This window comes from Scatophagus argus, chromosome 16, assembly GCF_020382885.2.
Source record: "Scatophagus argus isolate fScaArg1 chromosome 16, fScaArg1.pri, whole genome shotgun sequence".
NCBI classification, from domain to species: Eukaryota; Metazoa; Chordata; class Actinopteri; family Scatophagidae; genus Scatophagus; species Scatophagus argus.
Window position 1 is genome coordinate 11506815 of NC_058508.1, and position 20827 is coordinate 11527641.

Consider the following 20827-nt stretch of genomic DNA (forward strand, 5'->3'; position numbering starts at 1 on the left):
CATCCCCTGCATTATGGATAGAGTTCCTGCGCAGAGCTCACAAAGCCCATTCAGTCATCCTAACACGGCAGTTAAATCTTTTACGATGTTCCTCCCTGTTCAGACTATCGGGTGGCAACATCTCTGATACCCCCAGGCTCCAAAACGCTGGGAATGAGTTAAAAAAAAAAAAAAAGATTACAAGTGTCTGTCAAAGCAGATACTGGATGCACAGCGGACTTCCGAGTGGTTAAGCTTTGTAGCTTCGTATCACCCTGTTTGCTTGAGCACATCAAGTTTGTTATCAGTCAAAGATGGGGTGCACATTAAAGTTTCACACAGACTTAATCAGTAAGGTGAGCCTGACACTCCTTTCTTGATATGAGTTTTTGGTGACAATGAAGCGAGGGCATCAATTATTGAAGTGCCAAGCAGACGAGCAAGCTGGGCCTATGTGTCCGCCCTAAAGGGCCTGTCCAGACAACTTGTTCAGTATGGTTTGAAAGTAAAGTAAACGTTAAGTTATGTTTGCTTGCTTATTCTGTTAATTTGTGCGTACCTAAAGCTACATCCGAAGATTTCAACGTGACTAGTGTTGCGCCTTCTTTTTGCTACTACTGCTGCTGGTACTTCTACTAAAAAGCCCTGTCAACATTTGCACGTTATTATTTATAGCCTATTCTTAGAATAAAAAGTCACACTGGTCATATTCAGTATATAGTAAAAAACACAGATAGATAGAAACTGTTTTTGAGTCTGTTCGCGCATGCCTTCCGTATCTCCTGCCAGATGGCATGTAGTTTGAAACTACATGATTTACCCTACTGCTTGAAATGAATCTACAGAAAATGTTAGAGCGTCTTTACCTTTCAGAGAATTAAAAAGTACAAATGCACTCTGCTTTAAAGCTATGTGTAAATATGCGCTATGTATAAATGGCAGTTTTAGCTCTTGACAGGTGACAGAGCTTGTTTTTAGGACCGACATCGTGAAAGAATAACAAGTTCAGTAACTGCTGTCATTTTTCTCACATTATCAGCCCGCAAGGACTGTTGGTCATCATTGGCCTGTCAGAGCTGTCCTGTCCTGGTCTCTGTCCCTGTCTCACTGCCCTTGAGTCCAGTTAATCTGCTTGTCACATTATCATGTACTGCTGTCCCACAGCAGCACATCCAGCAGTCAGTGTTGACCTGTTGTCTCACATTTCCTTCCTGTTTAGGACTCGCCTCTCCTGACCCGCAGGGGTCACGGATCCATTGTGCACCCCCTGGCTTGTGTTACCGGCTTCCCCAACCTTGTCCCGCTTTCAGTCGTATACCCTGCCGCCGGTCCCGCTCTCCCAGTCTCGCTCCTCCGCCCCGTGTGTGCAGAGACTGATAAGAGCACATATTTATGCATGATGTTCTAATTAGTTGTGTGTCTCTCTCTGTGCATGGCCAGTGTTTTTGTCTTGAAAGAGAACCTTTTATCTGTAAAGGTATTTGATGAACATGCTCTAATAGTGTGCATGTGTATTTGTATGTTTCATGTCTGAGTTTTAAGAAAAACATTCCAGTTAATTCAAATACCGTAAGTCTTCCTTTGGTTCAAATAATAAAAGAAGAAAAAGAAAAAGTATGTCAGTAATATATTTTTTTAATTTTTATTAGTTATATTCTGTCATCCCTTCTTGTGTGTTTCATGCCCACACTTTGCTTTTACGTACTTTCAACTCATTATTTCTTTTGCAGTTTTTTAAACTCAAGTTAGACTAAGACTCATCCTTGAGAGCACCAGTATATTTTTAGACGGCAGGCACACACATGTACTACTTGTAAGTGCATTCAAACATACATCATCACTTTGAATCTGCTCTACTCTTGTAGGGTCTCTAACTTTGCTCATTCGCGCATCTATACTAGTTAACTTGCAGGATCTCAAAAGCTTGTTTGACTATCAAATGCTTGCTCTTGTCTCATATGTTTTCCTGTGACTGTCCCTGGCTTTAGTCAGGTTGCTACTCTTTAACTGCAAAATAATAATTTACACTCAGTCCTTTGTGGATTTGTCTTTCGCTGAAGTTAGTTCCTGTTTTGTTTTGTTTTTTGTTTGTTTGTTGTTGTTTTTTTGTTTGTTTTTTTAAGGTTTCTCTCCTTGTGCATCATGTTTTTCTTTACTCTTAAAACTTGACAGCTTGACTGATATTGTCCAAAATGTTTTCCGGTATTCAAATTAAGATACAAATAAATGATTGCAGCCTTATCATATTTTTTATCACACGATGGTGATAAAATCTTTGATATGACAAAACGTGCAGAGGCTTCTTATAGGCAGTGTGGGCCTGGCAGAAAGAAGAACTCCTTAAACCTCTATCATTATCACAGTACACCATCTGATCAAGCATCAAGCAGAACTTGGTATGAATACACATCCTGCACTTCTGACCATGACCTCATGCTAATACCAGGGTATGCCCCTTAGCTCTGAGTAGCAGGTGTCTGCTCTAATAGTCAGCTTCTCCCTGTAATATACAGGTAATCAAAATGACACTAAGGTGGATCCACTGAAGTGTCTGTATTTTGGTGCCTCTAGTAGGGTGGGTGAATAGTGAAGTAGTTGTTAATTTTAATCCCATGAATCCCGTAGGCGCAGAGAATGAAAACTCTGTGTGCTATTTAAAGTCTCTTCCACAAGAGATGCACAGTGATGAGATGGTCAGTCATCTGTCTGAGACTGTGGGTGAGCATCATAAAACGATTTGTCTTTATTAAACTGGGCAGTCAAGGAGCCTTGGCAAAGGAATGGATGAACGGCTTGCATCCTCAGCTATAGCGTTCTGCAGAGTTTGCATCTCCTGCTGTGTAACACTCGCACTGATGCATATATTAACACCAGTCCTGATGTGCGTGTATTTGTGTGCGTACTTGGGTTTTTGTGTGTTTGCACGGATGGCCGTCTTTGTCTGGTCTCACATTTGATTTTTGCAAATGCATTGGGTTTCCTAAGCGTGTGTTCTGTAAGTGTGTGTGTGGGTGGTTTGTTGCAACAGCGCGAGCAGCACCCAGGTTCAACTGGGTTTATTTACAAAGCTGAAGTCAGGTGTCACTCGATCCAGCCGCGGTGACACTCAGGTGGTCATCAAGGTCACCTTTTCTGCTTTTTCCCTGCGCTCGCTGTTTGACTGTATAAACTCTCTCTCACACACACACATGCGCACACGCACACGCACACACACCTGTACTTTATGCGACGCAATCAGGCACCATGTGTTTTCAGAATGTCTCACTCCTCATGCAGTGACACTGGGTGAAATTCAGTCTCATTTACCGCAACATTGCATACTGGTCAGTTTTGTGAATGTGTCTTATTTTTTTGTTCAGGCATAGGCACATGTGGGTCAGTATGTGCATATGGATTCTCATTTCCTAAGGGTTAAGCAGATCACCCTGTGGATATGAAACACTTTCTGGGCAGAGGATGTACAGAGATATAAAGAAAAATGTACATGAATAGAAATAACAGAAATAGCCACAGTTTTGAGATTTTATTATTTTATTTTCTCAGTAATTTGGTGAATTGTACATTTATTTGGGAGATACACTTTTGTGGCCTGTCTAAAACATATGAAAAAGAAAAAAAAAACTAAAAACATGCTGAGAATGTGTATTTCTGTGGACCAGTGCAAGTATTGCAAAATAAAAAGGACAAAAAGGTTTTATCTAACCAGATGGAAAATGACTACAACTACAAGAGCCCTTGAAGCAATGAAATTGGGGGGTTTGAAAGGGAGGTCTGACTGAGTTTGAGAGATGGAGTCCATCTGTTTAGGACAAGACCATGGCCTGGAACTCTGTGGAGAAAGGAAACAGTATTACTATGATGTGACACCCAATTATTTACCCCATCTGTCTGACACCTGTCTCAGCACAACTCCAAAATACAAAGATATGACACAAGACAGAGCCAACATTCTGATGCTTGATTTCAACGTAGGTGTCAGTTTTGAGCTGCTGTAGGATGAGGAAAGTGTGTAGGGACTCAGAGGTGGTGCCTATAGCTGCTTGTCCTCCTTTAATAGTGGTATATATACAACTCTCTCTCTTTCTGGCATTTCCTACTGACTGTGAACAACCAGACTACAGGAATGTCACACAAAATTTAGTCAATCTGCCTTCTCATTTAAATTATACAAAAATGTGCAAAATTGTTTCCTAGGCATTATAGTTTTACCTGCATGCATGTTTTACAAAAGGAGTGTATCAAACAGGTTTTGATCTTCTCACCATCTGCTCCAATTCGACCATCGCTGTCATCATCGGCAGCACACAGGAAGCCCTTGGTCTCCTTGTCTGTCAGGACGCGAGCCCCAGAAGAAAACCTCTGGAGGAAAAACCTGGCATAAAAAGAACCACAGGCAGAAGCTGAAGTCAGGTGCTCCTCACTAACAACTGAACACACAGCGCTAACCTCAAAGGCAGAAATCAGACACGCAAAGCTTCACTATGTCCTATCATCAAAATGTACACAGGTAACATGTGATATAAATAAAAGGGCACATGTAATTTCCTACAGTTAGTGCTGTACAGCCAGAGAACACAGCTCCTGGTTATATGGTGGGCGATAAATATTAAGCTGGGTGATAACTGCTGCTATTACTAAGATGCATTTGACGTAAAATGTGGAAAACAATATGAGTTCGTGTCCTAAATGTCATGTCATCCCTGCAAAGTGGAATAATTTAATGGTGGACGGTTATTTCCTTTGTTGGATACCTTCTTGTACAACATGAAAATTGAAAAGAAATGCAACCGTTTTCCAGGAAAACTTCTAATCTGCCCTCCGGTTTGAGCAACCAGCAAATAAAGTCAAAAGTCTGTGGTTAGCTCAAGTGAGCCCACTCACTTGAGCTCTTCCTCCTCAATAAAACCGCTGCCATCATTGTCCAGGATTGCAAAAACCTTCTTCACATCCTGGGGGCTCTTCTTGGTGAGGCCACACATCTGGAAAAACTTCTTAGGGCAGAAAGAGTCTGGTACTGGAGGAGGATAGAGAGCAGAGTGAGGATCAGCACAAAATGAATTTCAATATTTAGTATTAGTCTTGTTTTCTTCACTAAATTAGCAGTGAGGCAAAGCGTAAACTGCAACATCAGCAAATCCTCAGACACTTTAAGTCAGTTTAAATATGACATGTGACTGTCAGGGTATTTATTAAGTGTGATGTAAGTGACCGAACCATCTTGCCAAGAATCACATTGCTCCACAATTCTCCCTGCATAATATTTTATATTTCAGAGGTTTGTGAGGCCGTTTTTATTTCTTGATCTTCGACCTCCATTGACAACAGGATCACATCTAAGCATGTACTCAAGTGATGTCCTTACAGTCACTTACTGTACCTTACTTGGCCCTGTGCATTTATGCGTGTATCCTGCCAACACTTTGCAGTATTCTAGTATGCTACCATATAGAGACAATCGGACTTGTGACTGCACAGGCTGAAATCCTGTACAGAATTTTAAAAAATCGAATGAAGAGAGCAATAATGATATTGATGAAAGACGATACCTTGGCAGTCCTTGATAGCACTGTCGATGGCATCAGCGGAAAGGATAGATGAGAGCGACATTTTATTCCTGTAGGAGGAACAACCATGGTGAATTATTAACATATGTAGCCAGGTACAGTAGCAAACCGCCTAACTTGACACTGGTGCAGAGCAGAAGGTGTCCAGGTGACAGTGCTGATACTAAAAATGACTATCCGGGAGAAAGAAAGTCCTTAAAATCTCAATAAATTGATAGTAAACAACTTTTTTTGCCAGTTACTTACTACCGCATCTCACTGAATAAACTGCCCGAAATAACTTTCTTGCTTTGGCTTTTGTCATCTCCAGCGCAAATATGTCTCTCCTTTTACGCACGCAATTATTTCTGTCATCTAACTCGGCAGTCTCTGAAGTGCGCTGAATTTACAGGAGCCAAATCTTTTTGGTTTGTTTGTTTTTCAAAGTAGAAAAGCAGCTACTCTCCGTTAAAAGCAGCCTCCCAGAGTCCACGCAGCAACTTACCGTGTTAAGGGGGTGTTCTCGCCCGGTCGGTGATCCAGCAGAGAGGAGGTAAGGCTATGTGGTGACTGCTGTCTGTCAAGGCGGATTTATATAGGTCTGATTGCAGTGACAATAGGGATTGCTTGAGTTACCTGTCTATGGATCAAGTTCTAACTGCCCGCCCCTGATCCAATTTCTCACCTAACTAATTAACCTTTACTATTTATAACGCCCTGGGACAGAGGGACCGGACAGTGGGCATCTGTAACGCCCTTGTAAATAGCGAATTAAGTTAAAAAGCGCATTCTTCCCCCTATCCGCCACTCCCTCCTGTTATCCCCACATCCCACCCACCCCTCCTCCTCCTCCTCCTCCTCCACTCACCTCTAGAATTATATAGTGCCGTTAATGCAGGGAGGCTGTAATGTAGCTGCAATATCTCTCTCTCCATTTCTCCCTCTTGTTTCTACCCCCCATCCATACTCTTTCATGCTGGTATCCTTTTACAGTCAGCAGTCCCAAAACGAGCACATCTGAGTCACATCCCACTGCGAATATGCCCCTAATCATTACATTTGAGGTGAATTGTGGGAAATAAAATATCAGCCGACACTGACCCTTTCACGTGATGTTTGATGTAGCCTCGCAGAGTGGCCCTGTCAGCAGCGTTAGTGTGAGATTATAGAGTCACCTGAAAAGGTCAGTTTATGCATAACCTCTTGGTTTGGGCGCTGGCCTTCTGTGGCGCCGCACCCGCACCTGCAATGGGTGCATTAAACATCTACCTGCGCCAGTTGCTCAGTTTCACCAGAACTACAGTTCAGATTATTTACAACAAAATGTAACACAACCCCTAAACACACTTAGCACCGAATGACAGGCACGTCGGTGCTTCATTCTCACTCTCACACTAACGGGGACAGTCGCGCCAAATTGCTTTGTCAACTGTGCTGATTAAGGGACCAGAGGTCACCCTCTGCTGTCGGTGCCCCGCGTCCCGTCTTGTTGGTGATGATGATGATGCATTAAGCACAGTGTCACATGCACCATGGAAATGCTGGTATAGTAGTCAGAGGTCACACCGAGCTGAGCTTTCTGCTGGAGTTTGATCATTTGGTCACTCTGTCCAGTTTGTCTAGTTGCCAAAAGACCAATTCAGGTTGTCTTTTCCGAGGGCATTTGTGGCCCCCAGCTGGTCAGACACATACACAGATTCAGGGGTCATTAAGCACATTTCCTGGGAGAGTGTTCGCTGCAGCAGTACGCAGAAAAAAGAAGGTCATTTCTCTCCATAGTCGAAGGTTAGTTGAAGGTGTACGCATGCAGCAGCAAGAAAAACATGCACTGCTAAAAATGTGTAAATATTTACGAATTGATTTCCAATCACTACACAATATCAAACCGGCACCTGAAACATTATATGCTCAAATAATAATAAATAGGCCCACTCAGATATCACTGGATCCCAGAGCGTCGCCTCCAAAATGTTCGCAACCTGACACTCGGGGATATCCTTGGATATGACCAAAGGCTGGGACGCAGCATCCCCCTGGCATGCTTCTTCACACCAGAAGTCAGCCACTTATTGCGCGTGCACGTACGCGTGGAACACGGGCCACTCTTGGCAGCATTGCGCTCTTACACGCGTCAGCTGGAGACCGTGAGCTGCAGCTGGTTCCGGTGCGGTGTCGTAACATGCGCTAAGGATCCTCTTAAACATTATTTAAAAGACAAAAGGAGACATTTTATTTTATCCTTGTTTTATTTATGTCGTTTTCTTGTCAGTTAAATGATTACATTTGCTTTGGTGAAAATGTTCTTTTTAAGTGTAAAGAACCTGTGATTTGGACGTGGATTTTACGCACAGTTGGTGCACTGTAGCTTTTTGTCTCTTTCTCTGGCACAGCCCTGTCTTCGTTCATTATTGAATAAAAGCTTGTACCTCCGGTGGTTTGTCATTGTCAACCTTTCCTAAACCTAATCCAGGTGCCAACTTGTTAATGGGGCCCCTCAACCAGTGATGTCCGATAGTCTGCGGTGCAGGTTCTCGTGAAGCTGGACTCCTGAGTGGGTAAAGAGAAACTCAATCATCTGCTCAGGGTTGTGTGTGAAAAAGAGACTGAGGACACCGGATCGAGAGCAGAGGTGCGACTTTATCCACACCCGGTACATGATGTCATGCGCCATGTTGATACCTCACAGGCTATACTGTTACTGGACGATCATTTATTCATTGGCATTTGCTAATGTTCTTTACGAGCCTCACTCCTGGACGTATAGACCCTCCACCCCCACCCCCACCACACCACACCACCACCACCACTACCCCACCCCCTCCTACTGATGCGATGTCACTAATGCCCTATAAATTAAAGCCAGACTCTTCCGCCAATAATGTTTGAAGCGAGGGAATCAAATGTCCAAACAGCTGTCGTCTTTATTGCCGGATGATTTACTGTAACGTCTCGTCTCTGTCCAACTTCTACTGTTCATGGACTTAACTCCATCTAGTGGCTGCAGAATAAAACTGCAGGAGCTGCATGACTATATAACTACGCGCACGCACACACACACGCACACCCACACAGTGATCATAGCCCTTAAGAATGATACACATAAAATGCACTTATACTACGGGGGTGTGTGTTTGCATTTGTGTGTACGTGCGGCAGCCTACCACATCACCAATTTGCATTAGCGTTACCGTTGCTTTCTTTTTCTTTATGCACTATTTCCTTCATAGCCACAAGCTTAGACAGCACAAGTGTATTTCCCTGCATGAAACTGAAAATGAATTTTCAGTGCGCATGACTATGTTCATGGATTGAAAAAGACAGAAAAAACATACACAAAGAATGAAACTTCAGTAAGACAGTAGCAAAAGAATAGGCCATTTATTCTTTTTTTTTACCGTTCGTTCCTGGAAAGTGCATCAATTTTACAGTAAGCAAAATTCATATTTAAGACATGAACACAACCGAGCGACATTAACAATCATCATTTTGGACAGTGTGTTGCATAGGAGGAAACGTCTCTTCAGCGAGTGTATAAAAGTCATTTATATTCAGATGAAAAGGAGGGGGAGGTCGATGTGGGCTTTGTTGTTCCATCAGAGCAGGTGTTGTTGGTCAGTTGCCATTTTATGCCTTAACCAAGGAAGCAAACTCTGCAGGGAGACAAGAAAGAAAATACACGGTTGGTGTTTGGTTTCCACTAAAAATATCCCAGGAACGCCTGTTAACCACTGTGTATGAGCATGAGTCGATGAGAGTCAGTACCCTGAGCGCCAATCTTGCCGTCACCGTCGGTGTCACCGGCCTTGAGGAAAGTGGAGGTCTCGAGGTCGGTCAGAGCGCGTGCGCCGGCCTGAAAGTTCTGCAGGAACAGCCTGCGGACAGAAGCGGTCGGTGGTTGGTTAGTTCAGGGACCGGAGCTGCCATCCCATTGGCTGAGACACACTTGATATTCAGCCTGACTGCAGGACAGTCAGTTTAAATAGACACTGAAGCAGGTGTGGTCAGCTGAAAATAATAATAAAAAAAAACTATTGGGATTGTTTTGTAGGCCCATAACCTAACATTAGGCAGGTGGCCAAAGGGAGGGTGAGTGGTGGGTAGAAGGGTGAAAACAGATAGTTTGACCCTCCCAAACTCTACATTCCTTCTGCCCCCCCACCCAAAAAAAAGGTTCGTGTGTCTTACTTGAGCTCCTCCTCCTCAATGAAACCGCTCTTGTCCTGGTCGATGATGTCGAAGGCCTTCTTCACTTCTTCGGCGGACTTGCCGGCCATGCCACATGTGTGGAAGAACTTCTTGTGGTCGAATGTGCCAGCGTCTGAAATGAGCGCAATTTGTCACCAAAAATCCAACATAAAAGCGCATCGATGCTCCAAAGAAAAGGAGGGGGATTTTATTTGGATTTTGTAATTTGCAGAGTCACCTTTGCACGCCTCCAGGGCTGCAGCGACTTCATTATCTTTCAGTACACCTGCGAAGGCCATTCTGCTCTGCAGACATTAAATAAAAACTATTACTATATTTATGACATAGGAAATATTAAGTTTCAATCGTCGTGGTGCCATCGGGGAACTGTTCAGTATCACATAGCCAACAATCAACAATGGACAACGATCACATGTATGTAAACCTTTAGAAGAAGTAATGAATCACACTAAATAAATCGATCACATCATCATTAGAAACATCAGAGCACCAGTTTGGTCGGTTGCCAAATTTGCCAAACTGCTCATTATTCCGAACGGAATCGAAACAGAATAGAAACGTTTCAGATTTATTCAATCCTTTTATTTCTCTGGGGCATTTCCGAATCCCGAGTCGTAATCCATGTCTTCAAGCATCTGCTGCTCCCGCAAAAAACAAACAACAAAAGATGTAAAAAAAAAAAGTCCATATTAAAAACGCAATCTTAAAAAAAAAAGAGAGAATGTTTTCTCTGAGATGCCAAGCGTGATGCTGCGGGCTTTTGTTTTATTTTGTATTGTATTGCTTTTATCTGCAAGGATCCCCGGGATTCTTTTCCTCCTTTCATTCAGACTCACCTCAGCTGTCTTTGCTTTGTAGGGTACAGATGATACAGACAAGACTCGAGTCGACTGCAGTGATCTTCCCGCTGCTCCCGGTGACCTTTTATAGTTTCACTCTACCGGAGATCTGAGGCATAAGATAACTGACACCGTCGAGAAGGGGGTGGCGAAAAAAATCGTCCTGTGGCCAGAGAGCTGTCTATTTTAAGTTTCACAAATGAAGACGCTTAAAAGGTGCGTTTGAAGAAGTCTTCGATATCCCCATAATGCTAAGAATAGGCCTGCGCACTGCTGAGGAGGACGAATTGGAAGTGCTGCCGGCACAACGCGGCCGTATTCAGGAGGGTGGATACGGAGCGTGCGTTAGAGGTGGTGTAAGTGGCGCTAATTGGATCTTTTCCCCTCATTTCGTGTAACAATGTGGATTTGGAAGGCATGGACTATAACATTTCATGAATTTACTTAAAGTCTGCCTTAAGGTTTGAGTGAAAAGGTGGCAGCCCACTAATGAATTAGTCGAACTAATGTAGGGATGTGCGAAGATACAGCGCAGCTCTGTGTGTGAGAAACCGCCTTTTAACGCTGAGAGTTTCCTGCCTCTCGGCCACAATAAGCGTGTGTCTCTTCTAAGTGCAATCATTTGTGTTTTGACAGATTGAACTTGTGACCGGGCGTGTATTAAAATCAAGTTTCTAACAGTCAAATGAAGCACGTTGTTATGCTGTAGAGAAACAGTGAATTTACATTTTTTTTTTGAATTGTATTTAAAATGTATTTTTTTATTGTCCAAATTAGTTAAAGTGGATAAAAGGTTTTTGGAAACGCCCCTCATCATCTGCTGATTGCATAAAACCTCCTTTCTTTGTAAGTCCACGTGGGAGTCATTTCTCTCTAAGATCTCAAAATGTTTAAAAGCGAGTTTCTTTAAATTCAATATAAAAAAAAGAAAAAGAAAATTCAGAATTTTATCTTTTATCTTTATCTTGTTGTGCGGAATCCCCACTTTTGATGCCGACAATGGCTGTGGCCTGTGGGTGGCAGCGCTGCTCCGTGGGAGGGAGGGGGCATCACCACGGTCGCCATGCCTCTCTGTTTTGACCACAGCTTGATGGTAACAAGCTCAGGGTGTCATCTGATAGTCTTGAGGCTTTACATATTGCTGACTTGCAGCTCTCTGAGCATTCATAACTTCCCCTGCAGTTGAAACTTCACTTTGATATTGCTATTATTTTCGATAAGTATGTATACAATATTTTTCAAAGCAGTATGCTGCATTTCAAACACTGCGATTAAAAAGAATAATTTGAAGGAACCTAAAGATCTGAATCTTTGCACCACATTCAACCTGCTGAAAAGGTTGCTGATGCAACAGTGGCTGTTAATAGCCCTCCCCTGTTGTCACAGCACATCACCTAATTGACAACACAGCAGTTGGTGGAGAAAAAGACTTTGGAAGCTAATTACGTGTGTGTGACAGCTATCTATTGCAAACCTCGCTGGATCCAGGAAGCAAAGCCCTGGGGCCTTTCCCACTGTGTTTGCCAGCTCGTGGCCTGAATCCAGCTAAACAGCTAAACTCCCCCTTCCATTAACCAATTATCTAAACAAGTGCTGGGCAGGTCAGTTCAGTTGCCTCTCAGCGCCTCTCGAGTATTCAAGTAAAACAACAAAAAGTTCCTGGCAGGTGGAAACCCGTTTCATTTCAAAGCGCCTCATCCTGAACTCATTGTTTTCACGTAGCCACAGCTTTGTGAATACACTGGGTTGCAAATACACCAAAATGGACCAATGCAAAGATGACTGACCTGAAGGCGATGACTTTACACCAAAAGAGTATTTATTCCTGGTTTTTCACTCTTCCTCAAAAGTGCAGATAGTGTTGTACAGTTTGCACAAGTCATTTTTCAGAACATTTAACACACCTGAATAACATTCACAGTAAAGTATGTGTTCCATGTTGAGAAATAATCCGCAGGCAACTCATAAATAAGGTATAAAAAAATATTCTTTCAGCTGATGATTACTGAATCTTGCAAGGAGTTCGCAGTTCCATGAAAAGAAGTGGATCTTGGTCAATGGAAATTTATGCCTTTACAAGGGCAGCAAACTCTGTGAAAGTAGAATGAAACTGCCATTAGTAGTGAGCAAAATGTATTCAGATTCTTATGGCATTGTGGTGGTAAGATGTAGACTAGTTGGACCCAAGGTCTGACCAAGATTTTGAGTCCCGACAGGTATTAAAAGTTTGTGAATGGGTGCTAAATGGAAATAGATTTTTGAGTCTGCTGCTTAAAGGCATGAGAATAAATCCTGTTTATCTCTACTACATCCAAAGATGAGCAGGGCAGGAGGAAAGAAGTCTTACCATCAACTCCGATCTTGCCATCACCATCACTGTCACCAGCAGCGAGGAAAGCCTTGGTCTCCTTGTCAGTGAGTGCTCTGGCGGAAGCAGAGAAGTTCTGCAGGAAGAGCCTGAAAGGTGGACACAACACCAGGAGTTGTATTTAATGAACATGTAAGCCTGTATTGATTGGCCTGTTCTAAATCACTGTGCAGAATGAAAACACTGTCTGTGGTTGAGACTTTTAAAACAAAATGTAACATGCCTGTAGGCTTGTCCATAGGACTTAAATGCATAAGGTCATAAAACCTTCAGGCTTAGTCAAACATGGCCTTTCGGCACTTTTTTACTGCTGGGACGATGTAGATTTACTAAAACAAAGCTAAAACAAAATGCCCAAATAAGGGGAAAGCTACACCTTGTTTTTCTCAACTAAATTATAGTAATATTGAAAGTGGTGCATGTTTTAGGAGGCTTTGCTTGTTCAAATAGGCTTTGCTTGAATGTCTTACTTCAGTTCCTCCTCCTCAATGAAGCCGCTGTTGTCCTGGTCAATGATGGCGAAGGCCTTCTTGACATCATCTGCGCTCTTGCCAGCCAGACCGCATGTCTTGAAGAACTTCTTGTAGTCAAAGGAGTCAGCAGCTGCAACACACAAGTTAACGTCATTAGCATCCGACAGTCAGCTAGCGTTAAGTCAAACACACACTACAGTGTTTATGGTGTGTGACAACTTTAAACTAGACCACTAATATGACAAGTCCTGAGGAGTTCAGTGTGGTGATTTCTTTGTACCAGTACTTTTTTAATCAAATTAGCTGTGAAAAGTGATAATAGGCAAATAATAATAACAATAAGGGTTAAAAGTGTGATAAAGAAACTCACCAGAGCAGCCATCCAGAGCTGCTTTCACTTCAGCATCATTGAGGACACCAGCGAAGGCCATTTTTTTAATCTTAGAGAGGAGAGAAGACAAGAGTCAGGGTTAACATAAACATCACAATAGTCGTATTAATGCATGAGGAATATTCTTCAAAGCAAACCACTTTAATTACTGATATTAATACTGAATTTGTATCCACAGTGACTTTTGAGACGTCCCCTGAGAAAGTGCTCATCTTAGATAACCTTCATATTTGTTTTCAGATCACCAAACAGAACTAAAACCATGCATCAGTATCCAAATACTAACTTCCAAGTCTTAAACAAGGCTATTCACAAAAAGTTCAGGTGTTATTAACACTGTTTTGTAAAGCACTTGGAGACAAATGCCCACTTGTAATGTAATGTTTCTTTTTTTTTTTTTTAAATCCATGGGCTAAAGTGCTACTCTTTGCCTCTGGATGTCACACACAGGCCTGACTCTGTTGATCCCAACGCGTTTTGCTGCTATGGCACTAGGAAGGTTAGATGATGCTCCCACTGAGCGGCCAAATCACGGCAACCCGAGTCACTGCCGCAAATGAGCAATACAACTGGGGAAATGCAGTGATGTCTGCTTTGCCTGTGATTATTATAACTATTGCTATTATTTGTTTATCCGGTTAAGAAAGATAATGTAAGATAGCGCAATTATCATCCATAAACGCTGATCCTTAGAAATCACATGGCCACGTTTGGCCTCCTTCTCGCACTGATTAAAACGTTCCGTGGTCCCGTGTAGTTCTTGGCTAAGTTCGCTCCATTTCTCCCCACAGTTATAGTCCACGGGGATCTCCTTGTCTGAATCCCTTGCCTCTGACCAGTCAGTGTGGCCTCTGTGGGCGCACTTCCCACTCACCTTTGCGCTGCGTTGAGGCGAGTGAAAACCGAGGCGGACTCAAGTGAATGCCTCAAGCCCCTTTCCCCCTGTCTTATATATCCTTGAGCAATACCATTTACAGAGCTTTGAGTCTCAGTATCAGATACCAAGATGCATGGGTTTCGAAAAAATGTGTCTACTAGTCTCGACCTATTTTTAGGTGAACAAATGAGGAAGGTACCATGTGTGAGGAGGCCTATAGCTAGACGTGTTGAAACCCGAGCGGGCCTGCTGCGCTCTGACTTCAAGGGATACGTTGCACTGATGATTTATGGCCAACATTTAAGACGCTGATTGCGATGTTGTAAATTTTAACTGAGAATATAAATGAAATAGATGGACGAGTGTGAGAGTGAATACACTCTAGACATAGAGAATCATGTGTCCTAGTTTGGTTTGTGAGAGGAACGAGAGCCAAGGAGCCAAAGCCAATTTAACTGCTGATAACTTTCTTAATTAACAGAGGAAATATTTATTTCACAGCCTTAGATGCATCACTCTGAAAGGAAATGTCATTTTAACCACTCAGAACTGCCCCCCAAAACACCACTGTGAAATATGTTTAATGAAGATAGATATTGAATACAAATGACTCGGAGATTTTTGTCCTTAGTAACATGTTGCACTGGATTACAAAAAAATGTAATCTACTTTGAACGCTTTCGGATTGCTTCAAAATCAGCCATTGAAAATTTTGCGACTTACAATTGAAAGTTCCACAAATATTCATGTTTCTTTTAAAACATCTGAAAGTATTTTCAGTGCAAATACAATGCGTTTTGCATATTCAGCATTTACTGTTGGTTGAGTAAAATTACCTGAACAAAAACAGTACTGGCACAAACTACGGGCATATTGTATTTGAACACTTACTCAAAATGTTCATCTGCCACCAGTGTGTTTCACTGCATGTAATTTGCTGGATGTTGCATGCGTGTTCAACTAAGGATGGGTTAAATGCAGAAGACAAATACAGTGTGTGTATGTAAAAATATATGTACTGCCAATAAAGTGATTCTTCTTCTTTTTCTAAACTGGCAACCAAAGATGTTTTATATGCAGTAGAACATACTTGGCATATTGATGAAAAAAGCTTCATAATTTTCAACCCAACACTTTTTTCAAGTGCAGTCTGGTCTGATTATAATAACGTACAGCAGCGCAGTAGCTGCCTCCAGCATGCTTCACAGTTTGGATGAGGTTCTGCAATGCAGGAATGCAGTGTTTGGTTTCTGAAGCTTCTCATTTAAAAAGTTCTCATCTGTCCACAGAACATTCATCCAGTTGCCTTTTGGTTCATCCGCAAACTTTAAACAGTAAGTAATGTTCTTCTAGAAGACCAGAAACTTTATCCTTGCTGTCCTGCCATATACACCTTTCTTATTTAATATTTGTCTGATGAGTACTGAAATTAGCCAGTGGAAGAGAAGCCTATAAATCCTTGGAAGTTCTTTGTAGTTTGAGTACTACATGCCTTATTCTATATTTCCTATGTTCTATTCTATATTTCTGTTTCCTTTGTTTCATTTTGTTTATTTTCTTTATCAGGTTTTAGGGCTTGAACAAAGTCTGATCACATTTAATTTTTCATCTAACGGGTTCATTTTGATTTGGAATTTTGTGTTGTGCCTTTACATGAATAAATAAATACATTTCCACCATAAAGTGATGCAGAAAAGGCACATATCGGTGCAGGAAAAAAATCACCACAATGCAGCAATTGAAGTGCTTGAATTTCCATGGGGGAGGACCTCCACACTGTCCACTTAATCATGCATCCCCTCCAATGCTGAAACAAAATCTGTGCCCTATCTCAGGCAACATGTCATCCTGTCACATCAACCAGGTCTGCCCAAAGGATAAGCTACCCTACATGTCCATAAGCGTCATCTGAACTCCTTTTGTGGTGAGTTGGGTTTCAGATGAATCCTAACAGGGACAAAACTTTGGATCCTCGGGATCCCTTAGTGAGTGTGGTGTGACTGAAGTAGTTATGAATATGTCGACAACTCATTTTACACTCCCTTGGCACAAAACAGAGCTCACAGAGAAATAACTTTAGTATAACGACTGGTGAGTGTGTTTGTGTGGTCTGTGTGATTTCTTCTTCGAATGTAAACCCGACACTGTTAACCATCATTTAAACCCTAGTCAGTCATCACTGACATTCATCTCAAGTTTTTCTGCTTCTGTACAAAGTATATAGTTATGTTGGGTATCTCTGCCTGGAAATCTGCAGGAAATCTCACTCCATCCAGCAGAAGGCCATGCTTGTCCCAATAAGGAAAACATATTAAAAACTTAAAGTTAAAATTAAAAATTTTTGGCAGATGTGTCCATGGAGGGGTCTTATTTATTTCAAATTCAAAATTCCACCATTTAAAAGCTCTGCTGTAATGAATCAGACTGCTGCTATAGACAGCGACTGTCTATTGTCTTGACATCCTCCACCAGAACACTTCCATGAGTGTCATAAGATAAAATGAGACACAGCACACAGTGATACCACCTCCTAAACAGATTTATTAAATCCATTCTGGATACCTGATTGATTAAACACACACAACTAATATCCAGCTTTTGCCGGTCTGTCAAAAATAAAAAAAACAACAACAACCAAACCAAAAAAACATCTTCTTATACACCTTATTGTTACTGTATCACATCACCAGGGAGAGCAGCAGGCAGGTACAGATTATCTGAGGTTTCTGGTTTTTGCATCAATCTGGAAAGTCAGGATTTCCATAAAAATTCCATTATTCAGAATAAGGATAGACAGTCGTGGTCACACACATCTATTCTCTTTATTTCAGGATATCGCAGAACTCTGTGGAGGGACAAAAGAAAGAAGATTCAGTCAGAAAGAGAGTCAGTTCTTCAGGCAAGATGTCAGTGTCATACACCATTATGGTTAAGCAGGATGACTAAACAAACAACAAATTATATATTTTTTGGCTTGTTTGAGTTTGTTTGAGTACTTTAATAGTGTTTTGTATGGGCTTTTTTTAGACTACAATTTCAGCACTAAGTAATGGACAGCTCCCCCTGTGCAAATGATCATTTCCTCACCTGCTAACAGCTTCTAAATGTTCTACATGCACCCACCTTCCATCCCAATCTTGCCATCTCCATCTTTATCTCCTGCAGCCATCAGAGTCTTGGTCTCAGCCACAGTCAGCTCTCTCGCCCCTGGGAAGAAATTCTGAAGGAACCGTCTAATGTGTGCACAAAAAAAAATACCAGTGAAAAGTTCAGCCTTGTATCATTGTAGACTTTATCATTTCTGATGGCATTTTCTGGCCCCTCTAGGGCTTTCTGCGCTGTCTTAATCCAACCCCCACCATCACTCACTCACCAGTCATCCCCTCATGTATTACTAAATTCATTCACAGCAGAAATGCTGTTCCATTCATTCCTGCTTTGTATGCCTGAGGGTTACCACAAGGGAGTTACACACACACGCACACACACACACGTACACACACACACACAAACACCATACTATCCTTACTTGAGCTCCTCCTCCTCAATGTACCCACTCTTGTCTTGATCCAGAACTGTAAACACTTTTTTTCCATCTGCCTCAGATATGCTGGTCAGTCCCACTTGTGCAAAGAATGACTTGAAGTCAAATGTGCCTGGAGCTACATTGACAGAGGGGGAGAGAGAGAAAGAGGGAGAGAAAGAAAGAGAGAGAGAGAGAGAGAGAGAGAGAGAGAGAGAGAGAGAGAGAGAAAAGTAGGAATGAGAGGTCAATCACAGAATGATAAGAAAGGAAGAATGTTGAGGGGCTGAATAGAAATGTCGCATTTACTCATTCGCTCAGATGATTTTCACTCTTCAACCAATGACATTTACCAATATGCACCCCGTAGCGCATCACTGTCTTATACCATTACAGGCTATGTCATTATGCCACTGAAACAGTCAAAGCACAGTGAATGTTACCCGTGGGTCTATCGCAACCCTGAATGTTTAAAGCCCTTCATTTATTAAGTCTGAGATTTGCACTCTGATTTAAAAATGAATAATCTGATGAAAATGGAGGATAACCTTAAGAAAATTACCCCAAATCACATTCCCTCTTTTTGGTGATACAGGCAAAAAATGAAGAGGTACAACAAAGTTTGAATGTTATTTTGCCAAAAACGTTGCCAACAGGAAGGTTTCTTGAAGAAAGGGCATATAAGCACTGACATTTTATATTCATTGGAGTGGTTGAGCTGTGTTTGCTTTGTCAGGCAGACATAATTGCTAGAGATAAATTATTAAGAGCTCTGGGATGTGAGGGCGATACAGCTTGTGTGATGCTCAACATAAACACTTTGGTTTCTGGGTGGTACCTGCTCTCCTAAACATGGCTGCCTGGTTACCTGCAGGCTCCCAGTCCCCACTGTGAACAACACATAACACAGGTATCCCTGTGGGAGTGGGTTTAACAAAGCCTCTGTCTCTCTCTCTTGCCTTGTAATATGTGGGAGGATGTCTACTCATCTACTGCAAGGTGCATGTTCATGTGTTAACAATTAGTCACTTGTAAAGTGTGTCTGTGCGTGTCCCTGCCTGTGGAAGCACTCAGATCTTTCACTCAAGAAATACTACTAATACCACAGCGCAGGAATACTTTTTCTTATATATATAAGTAAAGCATTCAAAATTTTACTCAAGTAAAAGTTCAAAGGTATTAGCTCCAAAATGTACTTAAAGTACCAAAATCAAAAATACTCATTATGCAGAATCTTGTTGCAGCTGCTAAAAGTGGAGCCCATTTTAGTGACTTTATACCCTTTAATCTATAGAAATATATGTTTTTTGTAAATTATAATTTAAAAATCTGAATCTGCAAAGTAACTTTGAATTAAATGTAGGGAATTAAAAATACAATATTGGCCTCTCAGTGGCATTTGAAGCATGAAGCAGTAGAAAATGGAAATACTCAAATAAAGTACAAATATCTCGAAATTGTTCTTAAATATAGCACTTGATTAAATGTAATTAGTCACTTTCCACCAGTGCGTGTAAGTTTATGTGTGCTGTCTGACTCACTTTGACAAGCCTGGACCGCAGCCTTGATGTCCTCGTCGTTCAGCATCCCTGCAAATGCCATGGTCCTCTGTAGCTGCCTGAGGGATACACACACATAATGAAGGAAATGCAAAGTGACAATAAATGAAACTGGTGCAGGTGTTTTCTGCTGTCAGGTAGAAGTCTCTGTCACATAAGACAGATTGAGCATAATCGTTCCTCTATGGTTCAGGTACGTCAGCACTGTCAAAAAACAATGTTCTGACTTACACCTTTTGTCAGTAGGGCTGTACCATTTTGAGAGTAAGGTAAACCCATATTAGCTGAAGACAGAATGTTGTATTGTTTTCTCAGAGAGAGAAACAAATGTATTTCATTACAACATGGTTTAATTCACGCAGAGTTCCCTGATGGTCAAATCTTTGTTTCACAAAATAAAAGAATTAAGTTGTTTAAAAGTTGTTGCAACTTGAACACAAAGAAGGATGAACAAAGTATGTGAGATCTCAAAGGCACACACAGAACTGCAAGTTATCATCACACGAAGATCACCACGCACATGAATTTGCAAAAAGCTTGTTACTCACCGTGCTTCGGATGAGGTTTGCTCTCTCTGAGCCTATGATGTGCAGCCTCTCTCTGCCTCTCCTGCTTTGTGCCTATGAGCCACACTCTCTCGCAGCTTTGTGATCCAGTGTGCAAGAAGCAACCTGACGTATCTGTCCTCAAACCCAGGGAGATTTCCCCCACGCCACGCAATGCCTCCTCCTCCTTCATCAGTTAATCAGGGCAGATAATTTTCTCACTCATACTGTTTTGCAAACACATGCAAATTCATTCAATCATGAATATTTATTCAAATATTTATGTTTTTACTGCTACACAGCAACTACTAGTGCTATTACTATTGCTCAAAAATAATATTCACAAGGAAAAATAATATAAAATACAGAAGTAGGAGTAGTCCGGAAATGGAAAATCTGTCTAGATGAAGTGAATGTGGTAGTTATGAATCAGCTGTGTGTGTGTTCTTAATTTTAGTATTAATTATGTCTGGGAATTTTAACAACATGTAATAAAGACACTGAGTAAACGTAGGAAAATATAG

General features: G+C 41.7%; 4 protein-coding genes across 5 annotated transcripts; all 4 read right to left on the reverse strand.

Moving 5' to 3' along the window:
- Positions 1-3492: 3492 nt before the first annotated feature.
- pvalb8 (parvalbumin 8) lies at positions 3493-6281 on the reverse strand. The gene is made up of 5 exons (XM_046414948.1): positions 6028-6281; positions 5526-5593; positions 4861-4993; positions 4242-4351; positions 3493-3808 (listed from the first exon to the last, which is right to left on the reverse strand). Exons 2-5 carry the CDS (start codon positions 5584-5586, stop codon positions 3783-3785), a joined length of 330 nt encoding a protein of 109 aa, XP_046270904.1. The 5' UTR covers positions 5587-5593; positions 6028-6281; the 3' UTR covers positions 3493-3782.
- A 2595-nt stretch (positions 6282-8876) lies between these two features.
- Positions 8877-10657, reverse strand: LOC124073048 (parvalbumin beta-2-like). The gene is made up of 5 exons (XM_046414947.1): positions 10565-10657; positions 9946-10012; positions 9708-9840; positions 9285-9394; positions 8877-9172 (listed from the first exon to the last, which is right to left on the reverse strand). The coding sequence occupies exons 2-5, from the start codon at positions 10004-10006 to the stop codon at positions 9147-9149; spliced, it is 330 nt and encodes a 109-aa protein (XP_046270903.1). The 5' UTR covers positions 10007-10012; positions 10565-10657; the 3' UTR covers positions 8877-9146.
- Positions 10658-12368: 1711 nt separating this feature from the next.
- LOC124073051 (parvalbumin beta-like) lies at positions 12369-14763 on the reverse strand. Its single transcript, XM_046414949.1, has 5 exons — positions 14674-14763; positions 13779-13848; positions 13406-13538; positions 12915-13024; positions 12369-12658 (listed from the first exon to the last, which is right to left on the reverse strand). The coding sequence occupies exons 2-5, from the start codon at positions 13837-13839 to the stop codon at positions 12633-12635; spliced, it is 330 nt and encodes a 109-aa protein (XP_046270905.1). The 5' UTR covers positions 13840-13848; positions 14674-14763; the 3' UTR covers positions 12369-12632.
- A 2478-nt stretch (positions 14764-17241) lies between these two features.
- On the reverse strand, positions 17242-20478 carry pvalb5 (parvalbumin 5). 2 transcript variants are annotated; one of them, XM_046414950.1, is made up of 5 exons: positions 20307-20478; positions 19741-19817; positions 18206-18338; positions 17800-17909; positions 17242-17521 (listed from the first exon to the last, which is right to left on the reverse strand). In XM_046414950.1, the coding sequence occupies exons 2-5, from the start codon at positions 19799-19801 to the stop codon at positions 17499-17501; spliced, it is 327 nt and encodes a 108-aa protein (XP_046270906.1). In that variant the 5' UTR covers positions 19802-19817; positions 20307-20478; the 3' UTR covers positions 17242-17498. The 2 variants fall into 2 exon arrangements, with proteins under 2 accessions (XP_046270906.1, XP_046270908.1); XM_046414952.1 differs by lacking the exon at positions 20307-20478 and having other exon boundaries at positions 19741-19954.
- Positions 20479-20827: the final 349 nt, after the last annotated feature.

Coding starts and splice junctions, on each gene's coding strand:
- LOC124073051 (XM_046414949.1), bottom strand. CDS start 13,839: ATGGCCTTCGCTGGTGTCCTCAATGATGCTGAAGTGAAAGCAGCTCTG. Junction 13,025..13,405: donor ATTGAGGAGGAGGAACTGAA/GTAAGACATTCA, acceptor TCCACCTTTCAG/GCTCTTCCTGCAGAACTTCT. Junction 12,659..12,914: donor TGGCAAGATCGGAGTTGATG/GTAAGACTTCTT, acceptor CTACTTTCACAG/AGTTTGCTGCCCTTGTAAAG.
- pvalb5 (XM_046414950.1), bottom strand. CDS start 19,801: ATGGCATTTGCAGGGATGCTGAACGACGAGGACATCAAGGCTGCGGTC. Junction 18,339..19,740: donor TGCGGTCCAGGCTTGTCAAA/GTGAGTCAGACA, acceptor CTGTCAATGTAG/CTCCAGGCACATTTGACTTC. Junction 17,910..18,205: donor ATTGAGGAGGAGGAGCTCAA/GTAAGGATAGTA, acceptor TGCACACATTAG/ACGGTTCCTTCAGAATTTCT.
- pvalb8 (XM_046414948.1), bottom strand. CDS start 5,586: ATGTCGCTCTCATCTATCCTTTCCGCTGATGCCATCGACAGTGCTATC. Junction 4,352..4,860: donor ATTGAGGAGGAAGAGCTCAA/GTGAGTGGGCTC, acceptor TTTTTATGCCAG/GTTTTTCCTCCAGAGGTTTT. Junction 3,809..4,241: donor TGGTCGAATTGGAGCAGATG/GTGAGAAGATCA, acceptor CTTTCTCCACAG/AGTTCCAGGCCATGGTCTTG.
- LOC124073048 (XM_046414947.1), bottom strand. CDS start 10,006: ATGGCCTTCGCAGGTGTACTGAAAGATAATGAAGTCGCTGCAGCCCTG. Junction 9,395..9,707: donor ATTGAGGAGGAGGAGCTCAA/GTAAGACACACG, acceptor TTCTGTCCGCAG/GCTGTTCCTGCAGAACTTTC. Junction 9,173..9,284: donor CGGCAAGATTGGCGCTCAGG/GTACTGACTCTC, acceptor GTCTCCCTGCAG/AGTTTGCTTCCTTGGTTAAG.